General features: G+C 34.7%; 1 protein-coding gene across 2 annotated transcripts in view; it reads left to right on the top strand.

Annotated features, from left to right (window-relative positions):
• The window catches only part of LOC118185734 (lachesin-like), an 898,780-nt gene that overhangs the window by 852,174 nt on the left and 22,681 nt on the right, over window positions 1-23,925 (top strand). For both annotated transcript variants that reach the window (XM_085819606.1, XM_085819605.1), the window contains exons 7-8: window positions 16,686-16,976; window positions 21,359-21,427. In XM_085819606.1, coding sequence (XP_085675732.1) covers window positions 16,686-16,976; window positions 21,359-21,427 — 360 coding nt within the window. The remainder of the gene's footprint in view (window positions 1-16,685; window positions 16,977-21,358; window positions 21,428-23,925) is intronic.

Here is a 23,925-nt window from a genome sequence, read left to right as displayed (position 1 = left end):
TCGTGGGACCAATATGTTTCGAGAGAACAGTGAACAGAGAGCACTACATGCACATTTTTAATGAATTTGTAGAGCAGCATGATGACATCGAACTGATTGAAGAGTATTTACTAGCGTGATGTTTACCACATGCCACACGTCAAAACAAAGTATGGATTCGGTCAGGAGTTTCTTTGGGCACCGCATTATTTCCAAAACTCCGTGGCGTTCGCTGTCACCAGATCTATCGTCCCTGAATTTCTTCTTATGAGGCTTTCTGAAGGGTCGTGTTTATCACGATGAACCAAGCACACTGGACGAATTAAAGGCCACCTAGGGAAATTGCAAACATCACTGCCGACATATTGAGGAGTGTTGAAGCCGACATGGAGCGGCGAGTCCGGTTATGCCTACGCCAGAAGTGTGACCATTTTCAAGACCTACTGATGGGTAAGCCATTATAAACTTTTATAACCTTTGCAAGCCTTTACTAGTCTTGTTTAGTATGCCACATGACAATCAAAGGTTTTAACAACGTTTTATAAGCGCAATACTTCTTGTATAGTATTTCGCGGTTTTCGTTATTTCTTATTTCTTCATTCTCTTTCTGCGTTGCATATAAAAAAAGCGGCATGGACCACTAAATTTTCATCCTTCCTGAATCTTTTTGCCTCTAACCGCATTAAAATCGGACCTTTTTAACAAACCTACAGGCCAATGAAATGGATCTGTTTTAAGAGACTCACTCTGTAGTTATCATCTCAAATACATGAATCAATGAATTCTGTTAGGGAAAGTGTAGAAAGATGGTCAGGATGAAATAAAAGCATCGTAAAATGAAGAAACTGTTTTTCTGAGATGCATAAAAGCATTTGCTTATTGTTGCACGCTGTACACTTGCTTCAGTTAAACAGAATATTAAATACTTTTCTGTAGTCGGAACTTTCTGAACCTCACCCAAGTACAAGAACAGCACTAAACACGCATTATGTGCTAATTGCCATATGAGAAAAGAATCTGACAAATAAAAATATATTTTCGTAAGCATATAATTAACAACATTCTAGAGTTATTAGATTGTTTGAAGCTGGAGCGATGGAAAATGTGCAGTGCCCTCGCCAGGACTTGCAACCCCAGACCTCTGTAATACGCATCGAATACGCTTCCAATTACGCCATGAAGACATGCGAAAAGGAGGTAGAAAATACCTTATATACTTCCCCTTTTAAAGGGAGACTGGGGATTAGGGAACCCAATCACTAAATCTCCATAGTTACGAATTATCGTTCACCGCCTTTTAGTTTTGACGCCACAATAGAGATATTAGATTTTCTGAAACAAGAGACTTTGAACACATGCAGTGTCCTCACCCTGACTTGAACTTGGACCTCTCGAATACGTACCGAATGTGCTACTATTACATCACGAAGACATGATGAAAAAATCTGATGTGTACACCACATGACTTCCTTGTACGGAATATTAAATTATATGCATTTTTTCTTGCATTTCCTTTAAACTTATTGGATTGAATTAAATCTACTTCGCCGACAGCGCATAGACCACAATAGAGTAAATGCATTCTTTAAAATTCACTCTAGTATTTGTTCATATTATAACTCATAATGCACAAAATTTATATCATTTAAAGAATAGAATTATCTAATCGTTGCCACATGTTCTATTTAAATACTATAATAAAGCTAGAATAATGTATAAAGAATTTAAGCAAACAAAACAAAAAAAAAGGAACAGTTTTTCACAGACGATTGAGTATTTTTCATTCAATTAATTCAGTTCTCACTTATTTTCTCGAAAAAATTCCAGAAAGGATTAAGCATGATTTAATTGGCAATAATAAATGAAGGCGTTATCTTTGTTGTTGCGAAGCTAAGTTTCTCTAGATTGGCAGCAAATCCACTAGTCTGCTGTTTCAAATGTCAACAATCAATGGCCGCCATAAAAACAGGCTTAGCGGCACTTAAACAACTTTAAAATTATTGATAATTCTATAATTATTGCATACAGTGTAACTAAAGGCATAAAAACCCTAACCGGAAGATAAGAACAACATAATTCAATCATTTTTAAAGCAAAAAATGTACAATTTACAAACATATAAGAGTAAAGAAACTGAGATCACTGAGCCAGGTAACAGAGTGGATATATATGTAAATATATTTATACGCGTTTGGTGCGGCCGATTGCAACCAAAATACGAGGTGCACATCTACATGTTATAGCAGTCCTATATACAAAATTTCAACGTCCTGAGGCTACTCGTTTTTGATTTATGCGAGATACGTACGTACGCACGTACGTACATACGTTCCTACAGACGCCACGAAAAATTCTCTTCAGAATTAATTTTAAAGCAGTTTTATAATTTTTTTGGTGAAAACGAGTCTTTTATTCTGTCCTTACGTACATATATCACGCAAAAACATCGTTAAATCGCATTCGATAGCGGTCAAAATGGATATTTTCGTTGAAATATGCTGCCTGAATCTTTTCGCGATTACAATACTTTGTACAAGGAAGTAAAAAGAGAAAAAATCTCTGGTGGTTTGTCACACAATTCTTTGATTCCAGAGAATTTTGTTTAGAGAAGTTTGCTTAAATTATATAAATATTGGACCGTATAAACAGCCTCCTAGATTTTTTGGAACATTTTTGAGGAAGCATTTTATTCATTGAAAATCTTTTTTATTCAGGTACATAATGACTATTATTATCTCTGACCTTTTGTCATTTTTCGGGAGCTTCATAATTCCATCGGTGTAAAACTTTTGTGGTTTATCGTCGAAACCTTGGCCAAGGGATTTTCAGCGGCGCTTCGGTCATTTATCATCAATTTTTTACCATCAAGAGAGTTTTGCATAGACCGAAACAAATGGTAACGGCGAATGCATCACATCTTCTCAACCAAGTTCCGTCAGTTTGTTCTGAGACACAACTCCCTTTCTGTTGGCCAATTCTGGTCGCTTTATCTGGATTGTTTCGTTCACACGGACGAATTGTGCACAGTACAGGGCGGAATTGAAGGTTTCGCCAGGTTGCAGGAACTCATAATTCCTCATATGGCACGCAAACTTGAGCTTCTTTTTGTAGCCTGCTCTTTTAAAATGATTCCAAATTGTCATGTGGTTGATGTTTAGTGCCTCCGCTATTTCCTGATAACTTGCAAGCTGGTCTTGCTCCAGTTTCAAAATTTCATCGGCCTTTTTCAGTGACTGACCAACCAGAGCGAGGTGCATCTTTGACATCGAAAATTACGGAACGGAATCGAACAAACCACTTACAGTCCTTCGTTCACTCACAGCATTTTCAATCTATACTTCAGAATTTTATTGGCATGCTTTTACAGCGTTTTTAACTTTTCTACAGTAAACAATTAACACATAGCGTATTTCTTCAGATATTTCAGTCATTTTCAACTCAATATAACCTTTTACACGAGCCAACGAACTACAAGACTATCTTCACAAACAATGGAAGCTGAATGTCACCTTTTAAGCACCTGTTCGTTTTGGACAATCGGGTGAGTATTGCCGGATATATAGGCCATCAACACCATCTAGTAGAAAGAAACCGCGGAGACTTTTTATATGACCCAATATTTAAAATGAAGATTTTTATGGCGACTACATATGTTATCGGCAAAGTGTGAAATGACGGCAAAGGTACTGCTAAGGCTATTACATAAATAAATTCTTAAAAATTACAAATATTATTCTAAAAGGTAATGAGAGTGCCTGTAAGAAAACATTATTCGAAATACGTAAAGAAAAATGAAAGTTGTACAAACCTTTGTGCCTTTCTTATTAACAGAAACAAAATTTTCATATAAAAATAAGAAATTAAAATTAACGTACTTGTTGCAATAGGGTAGGCTTGAATGACATTTTGAACTACAATTAATTACATTTCTCACGCAAGGACATTTTATATTTTATATTTTGATAGTTTGTTTTACACGTTTAGTTGACGACTCCTAGGCTTTTTCCACTGGACTGAGCAAGAAGGCCTGACCGGAGAAGAATTTCATGGTCAGAAATATCTTCAATTCTAAGCAAGTCCTTAAGGTATAAAGTAAATTGTGATGTCTCATATACTTGCTTTAAAATTCTTTAAAAAGTTCAAAGTCGTTAGAAGCCATCGTTTGTCCCACTCATTTAAAACTGCCATTATATCGCGCGAATCATCTCGCCCCTTGTCGACGTCAGGAATAAGAACTCCTATAGTTCTTTCCAAAACCGCAGATGGAAAATTATTTTTTCGAAATTCATTTTCATTTTTTGGCTTGCATTTTAAGACTGATTTGGGAACTTATTTTACCTTCAATAGCATTTTCAGTTTTGAAACAAAGGATGCACAAAATATCCATTTCGTCATCTTTACTAGCAAGGTCACAAAAGCTATAAATTTTTTTACGACACTTCAACATGCAATCGCTCGTTTCCTTTAAACACACACGACATGTATCAGAAACGGAAATTTCTTCGGTAAGCATGCCTTCATCATGTTGGTTTAATCTACTATCGACCACAATCTAATCCATTTTTTTTTTCGAAACAGGCTCTTTTTCTTGCATAATCTGATTAATTTCACCTTTTTCCATTGTTTGGACGCTTTCTACTACTTTTTCTAGCTAATTCTCTGTATTTACATACGAATCATTTTCTTATTTGTCATTCTGTAGAATGACTAGAAAATGTGTGAATTGTGAATCCCTGCACGTGCCATTGGCAGATCATACGATTTGGCGACTAAGTTCCCTTATCCCCAGTCACTCATTAAAAGGGGGAGTATATAAGGTACCAGAACTGGGCGCAGCCCAACCCTCCTAACCAGATAAGTTGGTCTTATGGTCATAATAGGCCACACTCAACTGCACAAAGGAAAATATGTAAGACATAAAGTATCTAAATGAGAATAATCATGTGCTGATAATAATTAAAACACAAAAATGAAGGAGAAGGACGAAAATTTAGAGAAAACACGAAAGAGAAAAATCGCGAACAACAAACACAAGCAATAGTTGCAAAAAACTTTAGTAAAAATAAATAGACAGGAGTATATAAGGTATTTTCTCCCTCCTTCCAGCATGCCTTTGTGGCATAATGGTTAGCACACTCGGCACGTATTGGAGAGGTCGAGGCTCGAGTCCCGGTGAGGGCATTGCATACTTTTTTACGTTTCCACATAGACTCTACAAACATAGACTCTACAAATGAAAATATTTCATCAGTTTTCTCCCTTGTAAAATTTCTTGATTACTAATCTTTCGAAAGACAGATGGGAATTTTTAAGGTCAACATCTAAATATATATTCTAACACCTCTAAATAATAGCAACGAGAAAGGAAAAAGACTATAAACCTCCTAAAAGTGAAAGTTAAGAAAAAAGGAAAAGCTGTGATATCTTCTCGAAAATCCGGGTCAGCCATTAAATACGTGTCCTTTCTCCTCATGAGCACACGTCACGTATTTCTTGGGTACTTGGTAATTCGAAAATTCTGCCCGTGGCTACTGTGGGGACAAGCCAAGAGGCAAAAAAAAAATATCCATTTTGATAGCAGGCACAGATATAAAACTTTAACTGCCGACAAGCCTGCAATATTGCTGCTTAAAAAGATAGCTTTGAAATTCGTCGACCGAAACATAATTTATAGCTCCAGCTTCCTCAGCGAAGAAAAAATATACAGATAGTTACAGGCTCGATCTGTTTTCGATTTTACTCTTTTATCCGTATCTCGCATTTTACTTTCTCCGAGGACTCGTGTGTCATAAAATAACTGCAATGTAAAGTGGATGTTTTTATTTATATCTCTCTGTTCCTTTGTTATTTTTCATGGTTTAGGGTACTTTGCTAGATATATGCCAGAGCTGGAACAATGAGCAGCAAGATGAGAATGTAGCAAATATTTTTTAACCGAAATGATATTAAATAATTTCCATTTATGAACATTTTATAATCTTTAACAAAAGTGAGTCTTTTCAGAGAGATACAGAGTTTTTTTTCCATTACTGTTTTCCAAATTTTTAAAAATTCTTCTTTCTTCCTTGTACGAAATAATGAAAGTATTCTAACCAGGAAAAATTTCGGGTACCATATTTCAACGAAAATATCCATTTTGACTGCTACCCAATGCAATTTAACTATACTTTTGCGTGACACCTCTACGTAAGGACAGAATAAACGACTCTTTCCCCCTCCAAATGAATTATAAAGCTAATTTAAAATGGATTCAAAAGAGACTTTTTCGTGGCGTCTGTACGTACTTACGTATGCACGTATATCGCATAAGTCAAAAACGAATAGTCTGAGAATGCTGACATTTAGTATGTCGGGCTGCTATAACATGTAGATGTGCAGCTCTCTGTTTGGCTGCAATCGGCCGCACCAAAAGTATATAACTATATATATATATATATCTACTCTGTTACTCGGCTCAGTGTTCTCAGTTTCTTTATTCTTATATGTTTGTAAATTATGCATTTTTTGCTTTCAAAATGAATGAATTATGTTGTTCTTATCTTCCGGTTTAGGTTTTTATGCCTTTAGTTAAACTGCGTGCAATAATTATATAATTATAAATAATTTAAACGTTGTTTAAGTGCTGCTAAGCCTAATTGTTTTACCATAGCAGTCATATTTGTTTGCATTAGAAGCTTGGCAAAATGCTGGATTTGCTGCCAATCTAGAGAAACTAAGCTTCGCTACAACGAAGTAACGTCTTCTTTTATTATTGCGAATTAAATTTTGCTTAATCCATTACGAAATTATCATTTAAATATTAAATTATGCCATATATTGACTCAGCATAGCGTTCACAACAAATTAAGTCAGTTTTATACTCATTCAGCGTCTTTTCGCCCAGTGAGACCAAAAGTAAACTTTCAGTTTTGAGCACCGAAGAATCTTCCTTCTCGCCCGGCCGAAATGCTTGTTTTTGCGTAGAAATTGTAATTTTAATTGAAAAACGATTAATTGTCTTAACTGTATTTGGTGTTTTATGTTTTTCTATATCTTTCAATTTTTAATATAGATATTTTGAGTTTTTATGTATTTTTGCCTTGTCGCCAAGTGCGAACTGAATTAATTGAATGAGGAATATATCTCTAATGAAATTCGAGGAAATAAGTTTAAATGCAATGCAGGAAAAATCCCCATATTTTAATATTCCTTACAAGGAAGTCATGTGGTGTACACATCAGATTTTTTTTATTCTTTTTACTTAAAGTTACAAGTAAAACAATTTAACACAGATTTTCACGTTACACTTGAAATTTGAATAATCAAAGAAATAGCAATTTTAATTTTTCTATAAGATAAAAACTATTGCTGTACTTCATAATTTATTTCATTTATTTCTTAGTTCTAGTTTATAATACAAAATACCGAAAATTCTCCTTTTATACTTTTTTATAACTTCCTAAGCTTCGTACTTTTAAATGAAAAATGGTATTTAAGAGCTCTTATGGTAAATTGCTATGAAATATTTTTACATTAATACATACATTAATACAAAAAGCCACAGCTTGCATTGTAAAAGTATTATTAATTTACATATTGAGAGTCATAAGTATTGCTGCTAAAGTTCACATTTCGGATTACTACGTAAGCAGTGGAAATTTGTACATGTATGCACTGTTCAGCACTGAAATTACAACCCTGAGTAAGGCAAGTCATAAAAATTGGAATTTACAGGATTTATATATATATATGTAATAGGCGCGAATGTTCTAGAAGGTAATGGTCTAAGGGGATAATGCTGAATTACAGAAAATTAATTAAAGGTTGCTGGTTCGCAAAGAGCAAAGCCATCGTATTTTTTTTATGTTTTACATATATATATATATATATATATACAGGGTGTCTCAGCGCCCTGTTTTAGAACTTCTAGGAAGGGAAAGGTGCATTCCAATGATTAGGAATAATATGGGAGTGCAGGGCCTGAAATGCTTTTTAGACGCGGTAAGATGGCTTTGCACGAAGGTTCAGAAAGTTCTTGCAGAGAATCGTCATTTCGTACTAGGACGCATAGTCAATATCAAAATTTTGGCTTCCCTGCCTCTTGAACTTAATCAAACTACAGGTCTACTCCCTCTTTGGGCACAGGGTAATAGTGGAGGTTCAACCTCCACTATTACCCTTCCAGGGGAGCAGCGCACCACCTGGAAAGCTCACCAGGTAGCACCGGTCGTCAAAGTGCTCCTGCCAGTCGTATGGGCGAACCCGTCGCATTGGGCCGTTACCCAACAAACCGGGGGAGAACTAGCCCTCCGGCTACGGTTCCACACCGCTCAGGACATGCCATTCCCCGAGGCCGGCCAATAAATGACCTTTCCCAGGGGCTTCAGAACCACCAAGTTCATAAATTTTATCCCCCGTGGCCGAGACTGCCTAGGTACAGATCCTAGCCAGTAGCTTCGCAGAGTTCTCTACGTCGACCCCCGGGGGGGGGAGGACGCATAGTCAGTAGGATGAATAGTTCTACGAAAGCTGAGTCTGCCGATATGCATTTGGTATATGGGGCTGCAGATTTTACAGGGCCAGCCGCACAGCGCTTATACGGGGAACGATATTCTATGAGTCATACACCTAGTAAAGTAAGTCATACACCCAGTTATTTCGTATACTTATAGGTATTGAATAATAAACTTATGTTGATATACAGTAGATACGTTTTTATACCTATGGTAGAAAAATCCTTAATTTTTTTCAATGTTAAGTTTGTTAACTTAAAAGTTTTAATTGAATTGAAACAATTATGATAAAATAAATGAAAGCTAAAATGCAATACATTTACTGTTATTCCTATTCGTCGCAATTCTGTTCTTCAATTCCTGTAGTCACAATAAAATTTATCACACTTGTCAGTAAGCCGTGTTATACATACTGACTAGTGTAAAAGACAGCGTACTGTTTTGTACACTTATCATAATGATGAAAGGTTAAAAAAGTAATTGTATATAAAGCTAATAGAAGCAAAGCTATAGTAATACGTCTATAGCTGGAACCAATTAGTTTTGTGTAATAATATCTCAGATAGATAAAATGAATCAGTTAATTTATGTAATCTGTAATATGTTTATGCAATTTGTATTTCTCGTATTTAAATAAAAATGTTCCGTAAATTTCTTACATACAAACATTAAATATTACGCAAATATTTCTGCCTTAAATTTTTGTCTAATGTATACCTGTGCCCATATGGTGACTTAGATAAAGAATCTATACTATTTAAAATCTGTGGGCGTCTGTTTGTGGCATTATGTTCTGAGATTCGAGAGAGCTACCCCTCGGATTCCTAAAATTCGTGGGAAGCCCTTTCGACCATTCTCATCCCCGTAATCCGCCGAGGTATTTATTAAAAACTCCTTAAACGCAAATTTTTGCACTCATTTTTTCCGAGTGGCAACAGTCGCGACGCTGGAGATAAAAATCTGCTTAATTTCGAAAATTGTTGCCACTGCGCGTTCCCAAACTGTAGAGTTTGCTAATGAAAAGTTTTTAAGTTTTACAAGATATGAAATTAAAATAGCATTGCCAAACATTAAATATATATTATTCCTGATTCCAAAACTTCGTGGGAAGCCATTTCGACCATTTTCATCTTCGTACGGCCGAGGTATTAATTGAAAACGCTTATTTTGTCACTCATTTTTCCGAGTGGCGAAATCTCGAGCGCTGGAAATAAAATTCTGCTTTATTTCAAAAAGCGGTTCAACTGCTCGCTTTCAAATCGTAGAGTTTTTAATAAAAAATTTGTAATTTTCCAAAAATATGAAACAAAAATAGCATTGTGTGTTGAAAAGGTTTCATTAATAGTCAGCATTTTAAATAAATATCTGCTGTTGGCAACGTTTTTGCTTTAGGTTAGGACAATCGACTGCCACATTAATTCTTTAAATCATATTGAGAACAAGTTGTTTTATTACGTTAAATTTCAATAATGGAGGTTATACGTATGAACCTGAAATATCAAATGTTTTCATTTGCTGGTTTGGCAACAAAAAATTATTTACGAAATCGTTGTTGCTTGGAAAAAATGAAGTGACTTCATTCATACCGAAATGTTTTTATGCATTTCGTTTCAGGTGTACATAATTATAAATTTTAATTCTACGAAATTATTTTGTACAGGGATACATAATTATAAATTCATTAGTATAAATTCTGTTTTGGTCCTAACCCGCTAGTATAAATTATATTTTGTGTAACTGGATGCTTTGATGTTAATAAATATGCTAAAGCTTGATTTAATAAACTTCAGCACTTTTCCCCAAATCAAATGAGTTCTCTATTTTATTTGATACAAAAATGTTATTTGTTTATCTCATTTTATATTCCAAGAAGAAATTGAGTAATGCCTTCTCCGATATCGAAAATAAAAATTCTCTTCAAAATTCAGTTCCACGCAAGATAAAAACAAAGCAGTTTAAATTATTAGATGCCGAACTATCTTTTTATTTTACATCGAATACAAAAATTGGGTTTGGGGCGAGCATCTTACATTAAATGCTTTCCAATATATAATAATGATTAATTGGGGTTCTTTAGAATTTGACTTTATCGTAAACAGAAGCAGTAGAAAAAAAGAAATATTTACAGAAAATTGATAAAATGATTGGAAAAAGTGGTTTTTAATAGCTTTATTGAGGTTTTTAGTTATAACATTGCTTTTTCTTTCTATTGCTGAACTTATATATCTATAAAACGTTCTGATGATTCAAAATTTATAAATGTATTTTATTAAAGGAATAAAAATAATGTATTTAAATCATGATAACTTTCGCATTACGCATGTTGTATTCTGAAACAGTTACAAAAGATAATATTACAAATTTATATAGGACTATGATAAAAGCATACAGTCACGGTCAAGAACTAAACGTTCGTATTTTTGATTCGCTTCAGATTGATTTAATAAAATTAAACAGTTTGAAGTATTCTAAAAATCACTCCTCAAGCCTAATGTAAGCAGAAATAAAAATTAAACCTCGAAAAAAAGAAGAAAAAGGTAAAACAAGTAGAGATTATTGTATTTACCAACAACACCATTTTATTAATAATAAAAGTTAAAAAAAATAAATAAAACCAAGAGAAGGGGACTTTGCTAAAATACCATCGAACTTTGATTGCGTCAAAACCTTTTAATAGTTACCGGATGACATTGTGAAGTTAGTTTACATAGTGTGCTGCCTTCCTGAAAATGAAATTATTCTATTGTTCTTGTGGTACAAAACCCTATTCTTAAACCATTGCCTTCAATTATATCTTGTTTATTTAATGTGTTATGGCAAAACATACTTGGGGCTATCTGCCTAATGGAAGAGACATCTTGACGAAATATTTTCTAAGGGTTTGGTTTGCCTTATTTCATTGTGGGAAAGCACGCAAGCACTATCTAAGAAGAAGGATGCCTTCAGCGAAACATTTCTAAGAAAAATTGACTCGTATGCACCTTACACATCGGGTAAACCACGAAAACGCTCATGCAGCCGGCCTGTTTCTGAACTACCAGTGTTCAGCGACTTTACCTCTCAGCCAATAGTGGGCGCACTTTCTCCAAGGAAAAATAGCATCTATTCGTTCTACGCAAGGCCGCAACGACCGTGCAACCAGGCTGTGTGCTGCGATTTGAATCACAGCAAACTTGTGTAGTACTTGCTTATAAATAAACTTGTTTATGGTTTATATCTAGGGTTGTTTTATTTAATGCTTAGTGATGTACTTACTATCTGTTACATAAATACCTGTATTATATGTTCAACTTGCAATATGCATGTCTCCAAACGTGTAGATATCAATCTACATTCAGCAAATATCATTCCTTTGCATTTGGTAGCATCTAGCCTTTGTTTAGAATTATGTGCTTTTGAACATCTGTAACAGAATTCTCGATGCTGTACTCTTGGAAAATAGGGAGCTGCACATTTATAAAGTATATTCCAGGACATTTTATGAGGTATTTCCTCCCACCTTTCTGCATTCCTTCGGGGTGTAACGGTAGCACACCCGGCGCGTATTGGAGAGGTCCAGGTTCGAGTCCCGGCGAGGGCATTGCTTATTTTCCGTTTTTTCTGTTTCAGAAATCCTAACGACTCTACAAATTATGGTCTCCGGACAATATCCAAATAGTATATGTTAGCTAACCGGGTCTCCAGGCCACTTTCACCTGTCAGCTGAATGGTGACAAGAAGCACTGCGGTGGCATCATCCCCTCAGCCACCGATAAATGTCGTAACTGTTTGGTAAAGATACAGGGGATTATAGTTTCTCCCATGAGACTAGTTCTGTGCATTTCATGAACGCATGCTTGGGTTTTAAGTCATGCGAATGCGGTAAACTCGCTGGAGGGGGTCTAATAATATATGTTTCGGAGTGTAAGACAATAAGGTCTATGTAAGCATGAGTTTTATTCATGAAAATGCATTCAGATGTGATTGTAAAAATGAAAAACCGTACATGATATTCAAGAATTGCGTAAATTCATAAGAAAAAATGTAAAGCTATTCCCGATACCCGATTAGCGGGGTTTCGAGGACAAATAATCAGTCTCTACAGTTACTAGAACCAACGTGTATTCAGTGGTGGTTTCAGAGTAGGCAGGGACCGTATTGGTTCTGCCCCATACGCCGTTGTACGATTACATATCGAATGGGGATAGACCACGTTGTTCTATGTTCTTTTTGTTGACGATTACATCTTTGGCTAGTTTTCTTGTTCCCATACTTTGTGCATTTCTGTCTCCTTTAGGTGGTGGGGGGATTATGCCTCCTTGTATCACTTCTAGCTGCAGCATTATAACTGCATAAGGAACCTAATAAGCCAGGACTTTGAGCCCCTTCTTCCTAGAGCTCTGTCAAAATCTGGAAAACAATTCTCAAAAGCAGAAATGCCTGGAGGAGACTTTTGAAGAAGGCAAGGGCCCACATTGATCTGTCGAGCCAAAGAAGAATATTTCATATAATCTCATGTAGAACATTGTAAAAAGTCTTACCTACGAAAGCCTCATCTGTTCCAATGAGGACATAGTTGCCAGGATTTCTGTCCCTCCTGCTGCCATGTGAAGCATGCACTCTCGTTGGCGGTTTAATATGGAGGTTGTAAATTAAATGGTGGAAACTTAACCTTGAAACTCGCAGAAGGACTGGCATGCGCAAATAGGATATGGGAGCGGTGAGGTGGCGCTGTTGTTGATGTGTAGAGTGCAAAAAACGGTCGATCTGCTTAGAAGGGTAGTTGCTGTGTGGCGTTAAAGTGAAGATTTTCGTTTCCATCGCTCTAAAGAGTGTTTTCAATCAAGAGAGGTGATCAGCTGTCGTGGCTTAAAATCGCGGTTGCCCGTGGTAAAAATGCAACAGAATGCTATCGAGGATTACTGGAAGCCTGTGGCAAAAATGCTTTAATGGTTCAAGCATTTCGTTCGGGTCGGAATGAGACTGCGGATTTGCAACGCATAGGTCGGCCCTCCATTCCTCAAGAGCAGATTGACATCCTGAGTGGTCTCCTTATCATAGATCGCGGATGGACTACCCGAAAATTATCCTTAGAGGTTGGTCTGAGTTATCAAACGGTGTGGCGCATAAGGAAGAAATCTCTCAACATGAGGAAATTTGCTTCCCGCTGGGTTCTACATCAACTAACCGAAGTACAGAAATAACCGAAGTACAGAAACCTACACCGGTATGCACTGGCTGGCACCCACTTGGAGAGATACCGCAACGAAGAAGACGCATTTCTGCAGTGTATTGTCGCTATTGATGAGACTTGGGCACGAGCCTATGACCCTGAATTAAAGTATCAATCATATGAATGGCGTCACCAAGGTTCGCCACGTCCCCAGAAATTTTGACAGGAACCCAATCGGGTGAAGGTTATGCTGATTATGGCATACGACTGGGACTGTATGATTCTTACGCATTCTGTACCTCAAGGACAAACTGTCAACGCAGATTACTATTGCCGATTTCTACAGCACCATCTGCGTCCGGCTATGCGGCGCAAACGTCCACGTTTATTGCACAACAATCTCCCTATCGTATTGCATGACAACGCTCGTTGCCATGTCGCAAACAATGCGACTCTCCTTTTGCGACGGTGGCAGTGGGAAGTCCTGGAACATCCTCCTTACTCACCCGACATGAGTTCTTCTGACTTCGATCTGTTTTCGAAGTTGAAGGAATACCTCCGATGTCACTGATTTCGTGATCTTTCATCTGTACTCCTCGCAGCAGGTCGCTCGGTCGCTCACATCAACAATCAACACCTTGCCACTGGTCTACAACGGCTTCCGGACATTTGGCAAAAGGTTATAAGCTTACATAGAAGGAATGTAATGCAATTCTACTTGTAAGTTCATAAAATTGATTTATATCTATGTTGCCATTACTTAATTTACGGTCCTCGTATTTTGAACAGCTTGTATGATTTGTTCAAATTTTTTATTTCTCTCATATCATTCTCATGTCTACTAATTTCTACTTCAATGCTCGATTTGCGCCACATACTTTGTGGCGTTCACGTGACGCATGCCCTAAATTTCAAACAAACTAGCAAATTTAACGATTATATTTACAAAGATATGCCAGTACTCTTTTTAAAATTTTATCCATCGCAAATTTTACCCCTTTTCTGTCTCTTTACAAATTTTGCTTAAAATAATTATATAAATTTTGGACGATAGCATACTACGAAATTGCAGATTTTAGTTTTTCTTGAAGTTTATTTTTTAGAAAATTTCCATTGTACTGATTGTAATTTTAAGAAACTGTCACTTTTATTGCAGTTTAGTTGAAACTGCTTTCTTAATAGTACTGAACAACAAAATTCATGAAATATTAGGATTTTGAGACGTTATATAGATACATATATATATAAAATTGAAAAGGAGAGCTAACATGGAACTGCTTTTAAGATCGCTAAGAAATATCTTTTACTTAGAGAAAGTTAAATGACTCATACTGTAAACCATTAATCTAATTTAATAGAGACGAAACGTTTGTTCAGATATACTCTGTAAGCTGAACAAATACAAAAGACAAAAAAAAAAAAAAAAAAAAAGAATGACATTTCACATTTGTACCTAATTAATATAACCAATTTTATTTACTAACATACGTTATTTATCCATTTAAGAAATAACTACTATTTTGTTCAGCTAATTTTAATTATAACAGCATTGAAATTGTAATATAGCCGGTGTGGTTGATACAGTTTTGTGGTATTTTGAGATAACACTTGAGTTAAAAATATTTAGTTGTTTTCTTAAAAGGTAATTTATTACCCTCTGTAAATATTCCTGCTCATAAAATCGTGTTTATAGGTAATACAAAATGTTAAAATTAGGCTTATCTTCTCCATCCTGTCAAGCACAACACGCCATATCAAAAGGCATAAGATACTCAGCGATTCTTAATCAAAATTTATATGAGTAAATGAAGTACGATTGTACATAGAGATTAAAAAATCCATCATTATTTAATAGAGCAATATCTTAAAAGCAGTTCCATGTTAGCTCTCCTTTTCAATTTTATATATATTATATGTATCTATATAACGTCTCAAAATCCTAATATTTCAAGAATTTTGTTGTTCAGTACTATTAAGAAAGCAGTTTTTAAATTCTTAAAATTTATACTATTTATTCGTATTGTTGAACCTTTTTACATATGTAAATAATTTTAGTGAAATTATATGTGGAACTGTTGTATATTTTTTGTATAATGTAAAATGAAAATCTAAAGAAGCAAAGCTTTGCCAGAAAAAGAAAGAATATAGAAGCAGAATACAGAAAAGAAAGAACATATTGAGTAAATGGCTATCCCGCTAAACTGGCGAAATATCGCCAAGCTGGCTATGGTTTTGGCGACTAGTTTTGTAGACAAATTTGGCAAAAGTTTGACAAAGTCGCCAACTTGACGATAATTTGGCGACATTTTGGTCCAGTCTCTGTATAACTGTAATAGATATTGTAATTCAATAACTGTAATTGATACTTTGTGCAGTTGTACCCATATCCGCCCTCATATGTCTTGCAGTATTTTGGAAAAGGGAAAGGTACTAGAAATTGCTTGGCAGCTAGGAGAAAAGTATTTACGTTTGAAAATTAATTACTGATTGTCCTCTGTGATACTGTGAAGAGTTACGTGAGTATTTTTGTGGAAATTTCCAGATCTGTGAGATGTTCCTTATGGTAAAATAAATTTTATCAAACTATCACCAGTTCTATGCGCTTTCAATCTATTACGGAACAACCTACGAACGCAGCAGTATTGCAAGAGGGATTTTCAACAAGGCTTTAGATACAGCATTATCATATTAAATGTTCTTGATAAACAATATTAATTATCTTCTCTGAGATTTCCGCATCATTTTAGAGACGACATTTGCATCTGGAAGTGATAAAAAGTTTAAAAGTATAGATATAGCTCGCCGGTTATTGCCAAGTTTTCTACTAAATCATCTATTACAAAACCCCATACCTTTGGTTCCATGACGGAATATTTTGCAACTGAAAATTGTTTTTCCCGTTAGCGTTTTTGGACTACAGCAAGATTCAGCCATTATTACAATGTTCATTACAGTGCTTGGTGTCATTCTAGGTGTTTTTCAAAATATATCTTATTTTTCCTCCCAAACTGAAGTTTTAATTTATTGGTAAATAACGTATTCAAGTTCAATTTTCATTTCAGTCGCACCCATGATATGGATACCTAACCAACTGGTAGGAGCTCCTCTGGATACGGATGTCTTGCTGGACTGTGGTCTGGAGAGTCATCCTAAGTCTGTCACATACTGGACAAGAGAAGGTGGTGTCATGATTCTGTCCAATTCTAAGTACGATAGTATGCTTCTGGACTCAGGTAGTTACAAAAGCAAGATGCATCTCCGAATTCGAAATCTTAAACCTGAAGATTATGGTCCATATACCTGTGTTGCCAAAAATTCTCTTGGCGAAACCGAAGGAACTATTAAGCTGTACGGTGAGTAATATGTATCCTAATTATCTGCTTCCTAAACTTATTATGACTCGAAACATTAAAACGCTGCATTTGTCTTGCCTTTATGGCAATATTATTGTAAACACTGTTGAAAACGGTACTTTCGACAGGTGTTTCATTGAAGAGTTAACACTTTTACATCGGTAGAGGCCAAAATCTGTTCCTTTCAAACATCTGAAACTCGAATTATGCTCGAATTATTGCGGGAATGAATTTCCTTCGCCCATGCTAAGTAGAATGCTACAGCGATAAAAATAATCTACTTAACTGAAAATCTCTATAGGTGATCTCTAGGAGACCTTTGTGAGGTTTCACCCACTGTGTGCAGTTTTTCCTTAGGACAGGATTTCAACTACCAGCATCAATAGCTATATGTTGAAGCTAAACAAAGTTCAACAAACAAAGTTCATTCAAATAATAGTTGTGCCCAAACTATAAACTATGCCTAAAGGGCGATCTGGGGATTAGGGGACCCCGTTGCCAGACCCTGTTGGCGATGAATTATCGTCCACCATCTTATAGTTCGGGCACCACTTCTAGTGTCATTAGGTTATTTTAACTCTTTGCAGACCATAACGGCCCAGACGGCCTTTCATTCAAACGACCACAACGGCCGCTAACGGCCTAAATCCCGATGTTGTTTTCTTCCTTCCCCTAAGGTATGCAGTAGCAGGTGCAGTTTCCTCAAATGCATTGTATCAGTTTATTACAGACAGCTTGTCCTAAGAGGATTTATATGTGGTTTCTTGTTATTTGTTAGAAATAGGAAGGATATCATTTGAAAGCTTCACTCTTCTTTGTGCGTTAATGGATGAGGAAGGAAATTGCTGTGACTGTCGAAAACCATTTCAAGTAGTTCGGTATTTTAACATACAGATTAGCTATGGCTTCGGTTTTTCAAAGAGTTAAAGCAGCAGACATGAAAAATATGCAAGGCCCTCGCCAGGACTCGAACTTTAAATTTCTCGAAAACGCGTCGAGTGTGCTTCCACTTAGACCACGAAGACATGCGGAAAGAAGAATAACTTATATAGCTTATATAGCTACCAAAGGTGGATACATGTTTAAATTTAAAATCAGGTTTTGTTTAAATTTAAAATCAGGTCTTGTTTAAATTTAAAATCAGGTCTAACTTCTTTGTAGGAGAATATGTATATTAACTCGTACATCATTCTGATAATTCCTTCAGGGAATAGCTTTTCCTGCATGGAACTGTATACATGCAACTTTTCCAATGGTTTTTGTAACATTTATTTCATATCTTCAAACAATCTAACGTCATAAAATTTTACACTAGTTAATACTTTATATTTTAACGAGGGGAGCAAATTTTAAAACACTCAAACATGAAGCCTGGTTTACTCTTCCCCTTTTTTTTATTTCTGTACTGAAGGTTATTACGAAGACATTAATTTAGATAGACGGTAATCAGTAATCATTTATTCTTCAGCTTAAATAAAAATATAAAGTTCAGGCACAGCAGATCAGTTTAAGAATTTTAGAATTCCGTTTTATAAGAAATCTCTAGTCTTCTCCGGTCTGTTGGTTTAAATAAAGACATTTAAAATACCGAAGCTTATCATACAAAATCCCTGCGCATGAAAAATGAAGTAATAGTCAAGGATAACATTCCAACATATGTGACAGAGTTATCATAGGAATTCCTAGATGGCGCCCACATCAATTTTATTTTACGACGCAAGATGGATTAGCCAATGAATTATTTACAAATTCTCGTTGCTTTAGTTGAGATATAAGAGATAGAAATGGAATAAAAAGAGTTTTTGGGAAATAGCTTGAAAAATTTTCCCCCAAGGCGTGGTAAAGGGGAAAACAGGTAACAGAAAACGAATGAGAGAAAGTTATTTAAAAATTTGAATAAGATGCGGGATTTGGAATTCCCGCAAATGTATTTGAAGCTAGGTTAAATCGCATTCTCAGCTCGAATCAATACAAAGACTGTGCAGAACTTATGGGAGTTTCGTTGCCTCTTAATAAATTTAATCGAAATCGAAAATTTCGTCTCAAGAATTGAAAAGAGTTAAAAAATAATGGCAGCATGATCGTTATGCAATAACTATTTCCTCGTAAACCATATTTTGTCGTGTCTGAAATTTAAGTATCAATGAAAAATACATGTATTAAATTAAAATGAACTTTTAAAATATAATTTTTTATCAATAGGCTGTTTTAAAATGCATAATTATTATTGTACTTGTTTTTTTTTAAATATGCATTTATTTTATCACACTTGCCTTTTAATTTTGATCAAAACGATATTAATAATTATGCAGGGTGTTTAAAAAAGAATGACTGATTTGAAATGTGTGTATTATGAAAAATATTGCACATAGACACTTCAGTTGCACGTAGACACACACAAAATTCCCCAGTTTTTAACATTAATTTTTTAAATTTTAATTTTGATATAATTTTTATAAATTTTTCGAATAAAATTTTGACTTATAACCTATAAAACTTTTAGCATTTAAAGTGCATTTATAAGTATACTTGCAAAAATTTAGAGTTTTTATTCAAAATTTCCTAGGATATATGTGAATTTACATATTGGCTCTCTTTGAAATTTGTCGTATTTGTTATAAGCGATAATAGTGCCAAATGTGTTTTAAGCACTTTGTTAAATTTATTTGAAATAATGAACGATGATTTTTATTCCGTTCGGTTACAATGAAAAAAAAAAAAAAAAAAAAAGGGAAAGTAAAATAGGTTGCAATAAATTAAGAAGTTCGCCAAGTGAATTATTCTTGGCACAAACTGAAAAAAAAATTCCATCAAGATAAATTCTTACATTTCGCCATAAATTTCGTACGAAATTTTACAAAATTTAATATTTAGGCATAATTTGAGTCGTAGAATCGAAATATGGAATAAAATTCGCATGCAATTTCAGAAAACGTCAGATTTTGTGTCCAAATACCTATATTAGAACAGAGTTGTATATAAATCTAGTATATATCTTAAGTCGCACTCTCGAGACATGGTTTGGTTTGGTTTGGTTTATTTAATTATGGCAAAGCACATTAGGGCTATCTGCCTAAGGGGAGGGATGCCTTCGAGGAGGACTTTCTAAGGGAAACTGGCTCGTATACACGTTACACATGGGGAAAACCACGAAAACACTCATGCAGCCAGCCCATTCGCGGGATTCGAACCTCGGACCGAACTACAAGCGTTCAGCGACTTCACCGCTAGGCCGCTGGTGGGCCACTCTCGAGACATAAAAGACACAAGATGAATTTGGCCAATCAACCCAGTAGAATGGGAGATATAGAACTGCCGCCCCCCTTTTTCTTTTTTTTTTTTACTTAGTGTACAGTTGTTTAATACCCTCTATTACTTTAGTTTTACTTAAACTTCAAACATATTGTTGCGTGCGTACCATTCGTAATAGATTGAACTCACACAGAACTGATGATAGCTTGATAAAATTTCACAAATAAAAAGAAACAAAAGAAACAATTTACAGTTATGGAAATTTCCGCAAAAATACTCGTACAGTTCTTCACAGTATCACAGAGCACAATCAGTAGTTGCATTTCAAACTATTGAGAATGTTAAACATAACGCACTGCAAAGCGAATCTAAAAGGCGAAGCCCCTACGGCGATATCTCAGAATTGCGAATTCACTTGTGAGCTAACAACTCTCCGAAACTCATGCTGTCACCGATCTTGTATAGTTCCCCACAGATTACCAAGAAATGACTAATACCTTCCACTTCTCGAAATAGGCATAGGCATCTAGAAATGGTTAGGCATATGAGGGACGGATGCGGTTACAGCTACATATAGGATCAATTACATTTATGTAATTACAGTATCCGTTGGAGTTATACAGGGACGAGACTAAAATGTTGTCAAATTTGGCGACTTTCAGCGATTTCGCACCACATTTGGTAACAAAAATTAATCGCCAAAACCGTCACCAAATTGGCGAGATAGTCATTTACTTCAATCTTAAATATTCTTACCTCTTTAATCTTGTTTTTCCGGCAGAACTTCCGCACATTAGATTTATATTTTCCTGTTACATTATAGAAAAGGTACAATTTTGAACGTAACTTCATGAACGTAACTAACATTTTGAACTTGTTATTTACATACATAAAAAATTTCGTAATAACATAAACTGTAGGAGTTGTATTAACACAGATTAAAACAATTGCACCTTTAAAACAAAAAGTTTAATTTTTAAAAATTGAGCAAAACCACATTTATTACTTGACCTTGAAAATTTACTTTCTGTGGCATATTTAACCCCTTTTGAATTACTTAACTAGGAATTATAGTAAATGCTAGTATTGTAAAGTGATTTTGCAATATTGAATCACACTTTGTATTTCAGAGATCCCTCGACCCACTACAACTTCTTCACCAGCTCCACAGTACACCAGCAAGACGAGCAAAACAGAAGGTAATTTACTGATTGTTTGTTTTAATAATAATTTTTTAATGTTTCATCTTTTTGTTTCTCCGTTTATTCAAATTTCATATTAGATATAAATATTTAAAAATTACTTCATGACATTCTTTTAGCTAAAATTTAGCCGTATTTACAAAATGCTGTACAGAATAATAGGCTGTTTTCAATAGCGATCACATATAAATTAAATGTTTTACCAACATAATATATAAATAATGGAATGTCAGTGTTGAATTAAATTCCTACTATTAGCTCACACTGTCCCTATATTTGTTCAAATTGTCAATCGTTAATAAAATACGTACTTTTTCTTCATCCACTCAAGTTCAAATACACTTTTTTAAACTTGTAGTGGAGGACTCTTGATGTTAATACAGTTTTTTCACATATTAAAGTCAATTCCTACTGATCGTTTATTAGGAATTCTCACGTGCTATAAAAATTAATTTTATAACATATCAATAATAGTACATAATAATAGTTCAAGAGTAAAATAAAATTTCAATAATTCAAAATTCAAAGTTCTGTTGTTCAAGATTCAGTAAATTGGATGGGATTCTAATACTTAACAAAAATAAGTGGCAACCGTAAGAAAGAATTCTAAAGATATTTAAAGTGTATGGAATTGAAGAATTGTAGTTTTATAGAGTTGGATGAAGCGGATGTAATGTCCATTATGTAGCGAAAATTCTCCCCCTATTTCTATGTTAACGTGATAATAATATATGTTTAAAAATAACCCTTTAAAATGTCCCTTACTTATTAAAATAAATAGATAGCAGTGTAAATTATGCAGTAATTTACAAGTATCTAAGACGAAAACTCTTGGCAGCAGGTCAAGCATATGTCGCCTTGCGTCGTGTGAAATCATTAGATGGATTATTAATTGAAGACCTGGACTGCTCTAAACTCACTAAGAGTTTCCTTGCAATAATGAAGCATTGCAAGTTATGGATAAAACGAGAAATTATAGACCACCATCAGCTTCATAAATTAGAAACGAAGAAATGTTAATAATGTTAATAAAAAGTAACTAAAATAAAATTTTTCTTTGTTCACCTAAGTAGGAATTGACTTTATAAAATTTTTTAATATTACTTGTTTTTGATCTTAATACGCTTATGAACTTCGCATTTTGGTGGGCTGTTAATTACATCTGAAAATTCTGGGCATAGATAAGACACATTTTTCACAATTTCCAATATTGCTTTTGTTGAAAATTGTTTTAATAAAGGGGATAAAGAAATGGGATATTTAATGTTTAATTATAACCAATTATTGCTGTGGATTAGTACTTTAAATTCCATTTTCAATTCTTAAGTTGTAATGCAAATAATAATTAATTTTGCCATACAGTTAATTATTGTTTATCAAAAAAGGAAGGTAGGTTATATTCCTAAGCTATAGCAGAAACAACGAATATGAAGTTCGCTATGTTATTTGAAACTAATTGCTCCTAATTTCTGGATAGTTTGCACTGAGCCAAACGTCTGTGAAGTCTTTTTTGGTTTCCTGATCTCTAGAACTGGTTCTTTATCTGTGGAGTATTACAAGAATATAGTGATAAAATTTCTGCAGAAATGTAGGTTGCACAGAATGGAAACAAAATGTATGTTGCATCAAACTGACCGTGCTTCATCTATGCATTATAAGACGTGCACACTTAGAAACTCTAATATAAGAAATTTCGGTACGTATTTGCGCAACCATCTAAGTGCAGTTTGGTGATTTTTTACAAAAGAAAAAGGTGATTTCGTGAATTTTTGGTTTGCAGCTTATAATGGATATGATTAGCTTAACAAGCATTACCCGCATGGTTTCCAGAGCTTGGCGACTTCTGAAAATTTGGCGACATTTCTAAGGCGGTTTCGATAATACGTAAGTACCTTAGTCATCTCCTTACAAGGGTACCTATGATACGTTTCTAAATCGTGAGAATAAGAATTTTCCAAGCATGAAAATCTTTCAACAATGCTTCTTCATCTTTTAAATATATTTTACAGTTCGTTTTGGAAAATGTTTTTATTCTCTCCGTATGTACAATTTCGACTTCACGATGCTTCTTTTACTTCGTGCAAGGAAGTAAAAACAATATGCATATCCATCACGTTATTATATATTTTTTCTCAAATTACAGTTCATAATTTAATGATATGCCAGTTATCAATGGTATGTAACAGTACTTCAGAAATCTAATGTTTGACTAGACATCTGGAGCATCATTTGGGGAATTAGAACTCACGTGATATTTGAAAAGCATTTGGAAAGTCTGTTTATAATTTTCAAGCCCCCAAAAAAAGATATAGCGAGGAAGGAAAAAATTAGTAAGGAAATAAAAAGTATGTTGTGTGAAAAATAAATATTTTGTGAGAAAATTAATAAATATTCTCCTCGAAACAGTTAAAGGATAAGGAATAATTTCGTTTTCGGAATAATTTTGACGATATTTTTCGCCAAACAAAACAGGCACAGTTTGTTCATATTATGCA

Source organism: Stegodyphus dumicola, chromosome 6 (assembly GCF_044657685.1).
Source record: "Stegodyphus dumicola isolate Sdum_Otavi_A_Nest chromosome 6, ASM4465768v1".
Taxonomy (NCBI): domain Eukaryota; kingdom Metazoa; phylum Arthropoda; class Arachnida; order Araneae; family Eresidae; genus Stegodyphus; species Stegodyphus dumicola.
Note: the sequence above shows the minus strand (reverse complement) of the source record. Positions and strands in the feature narration are given on the sequence as shown.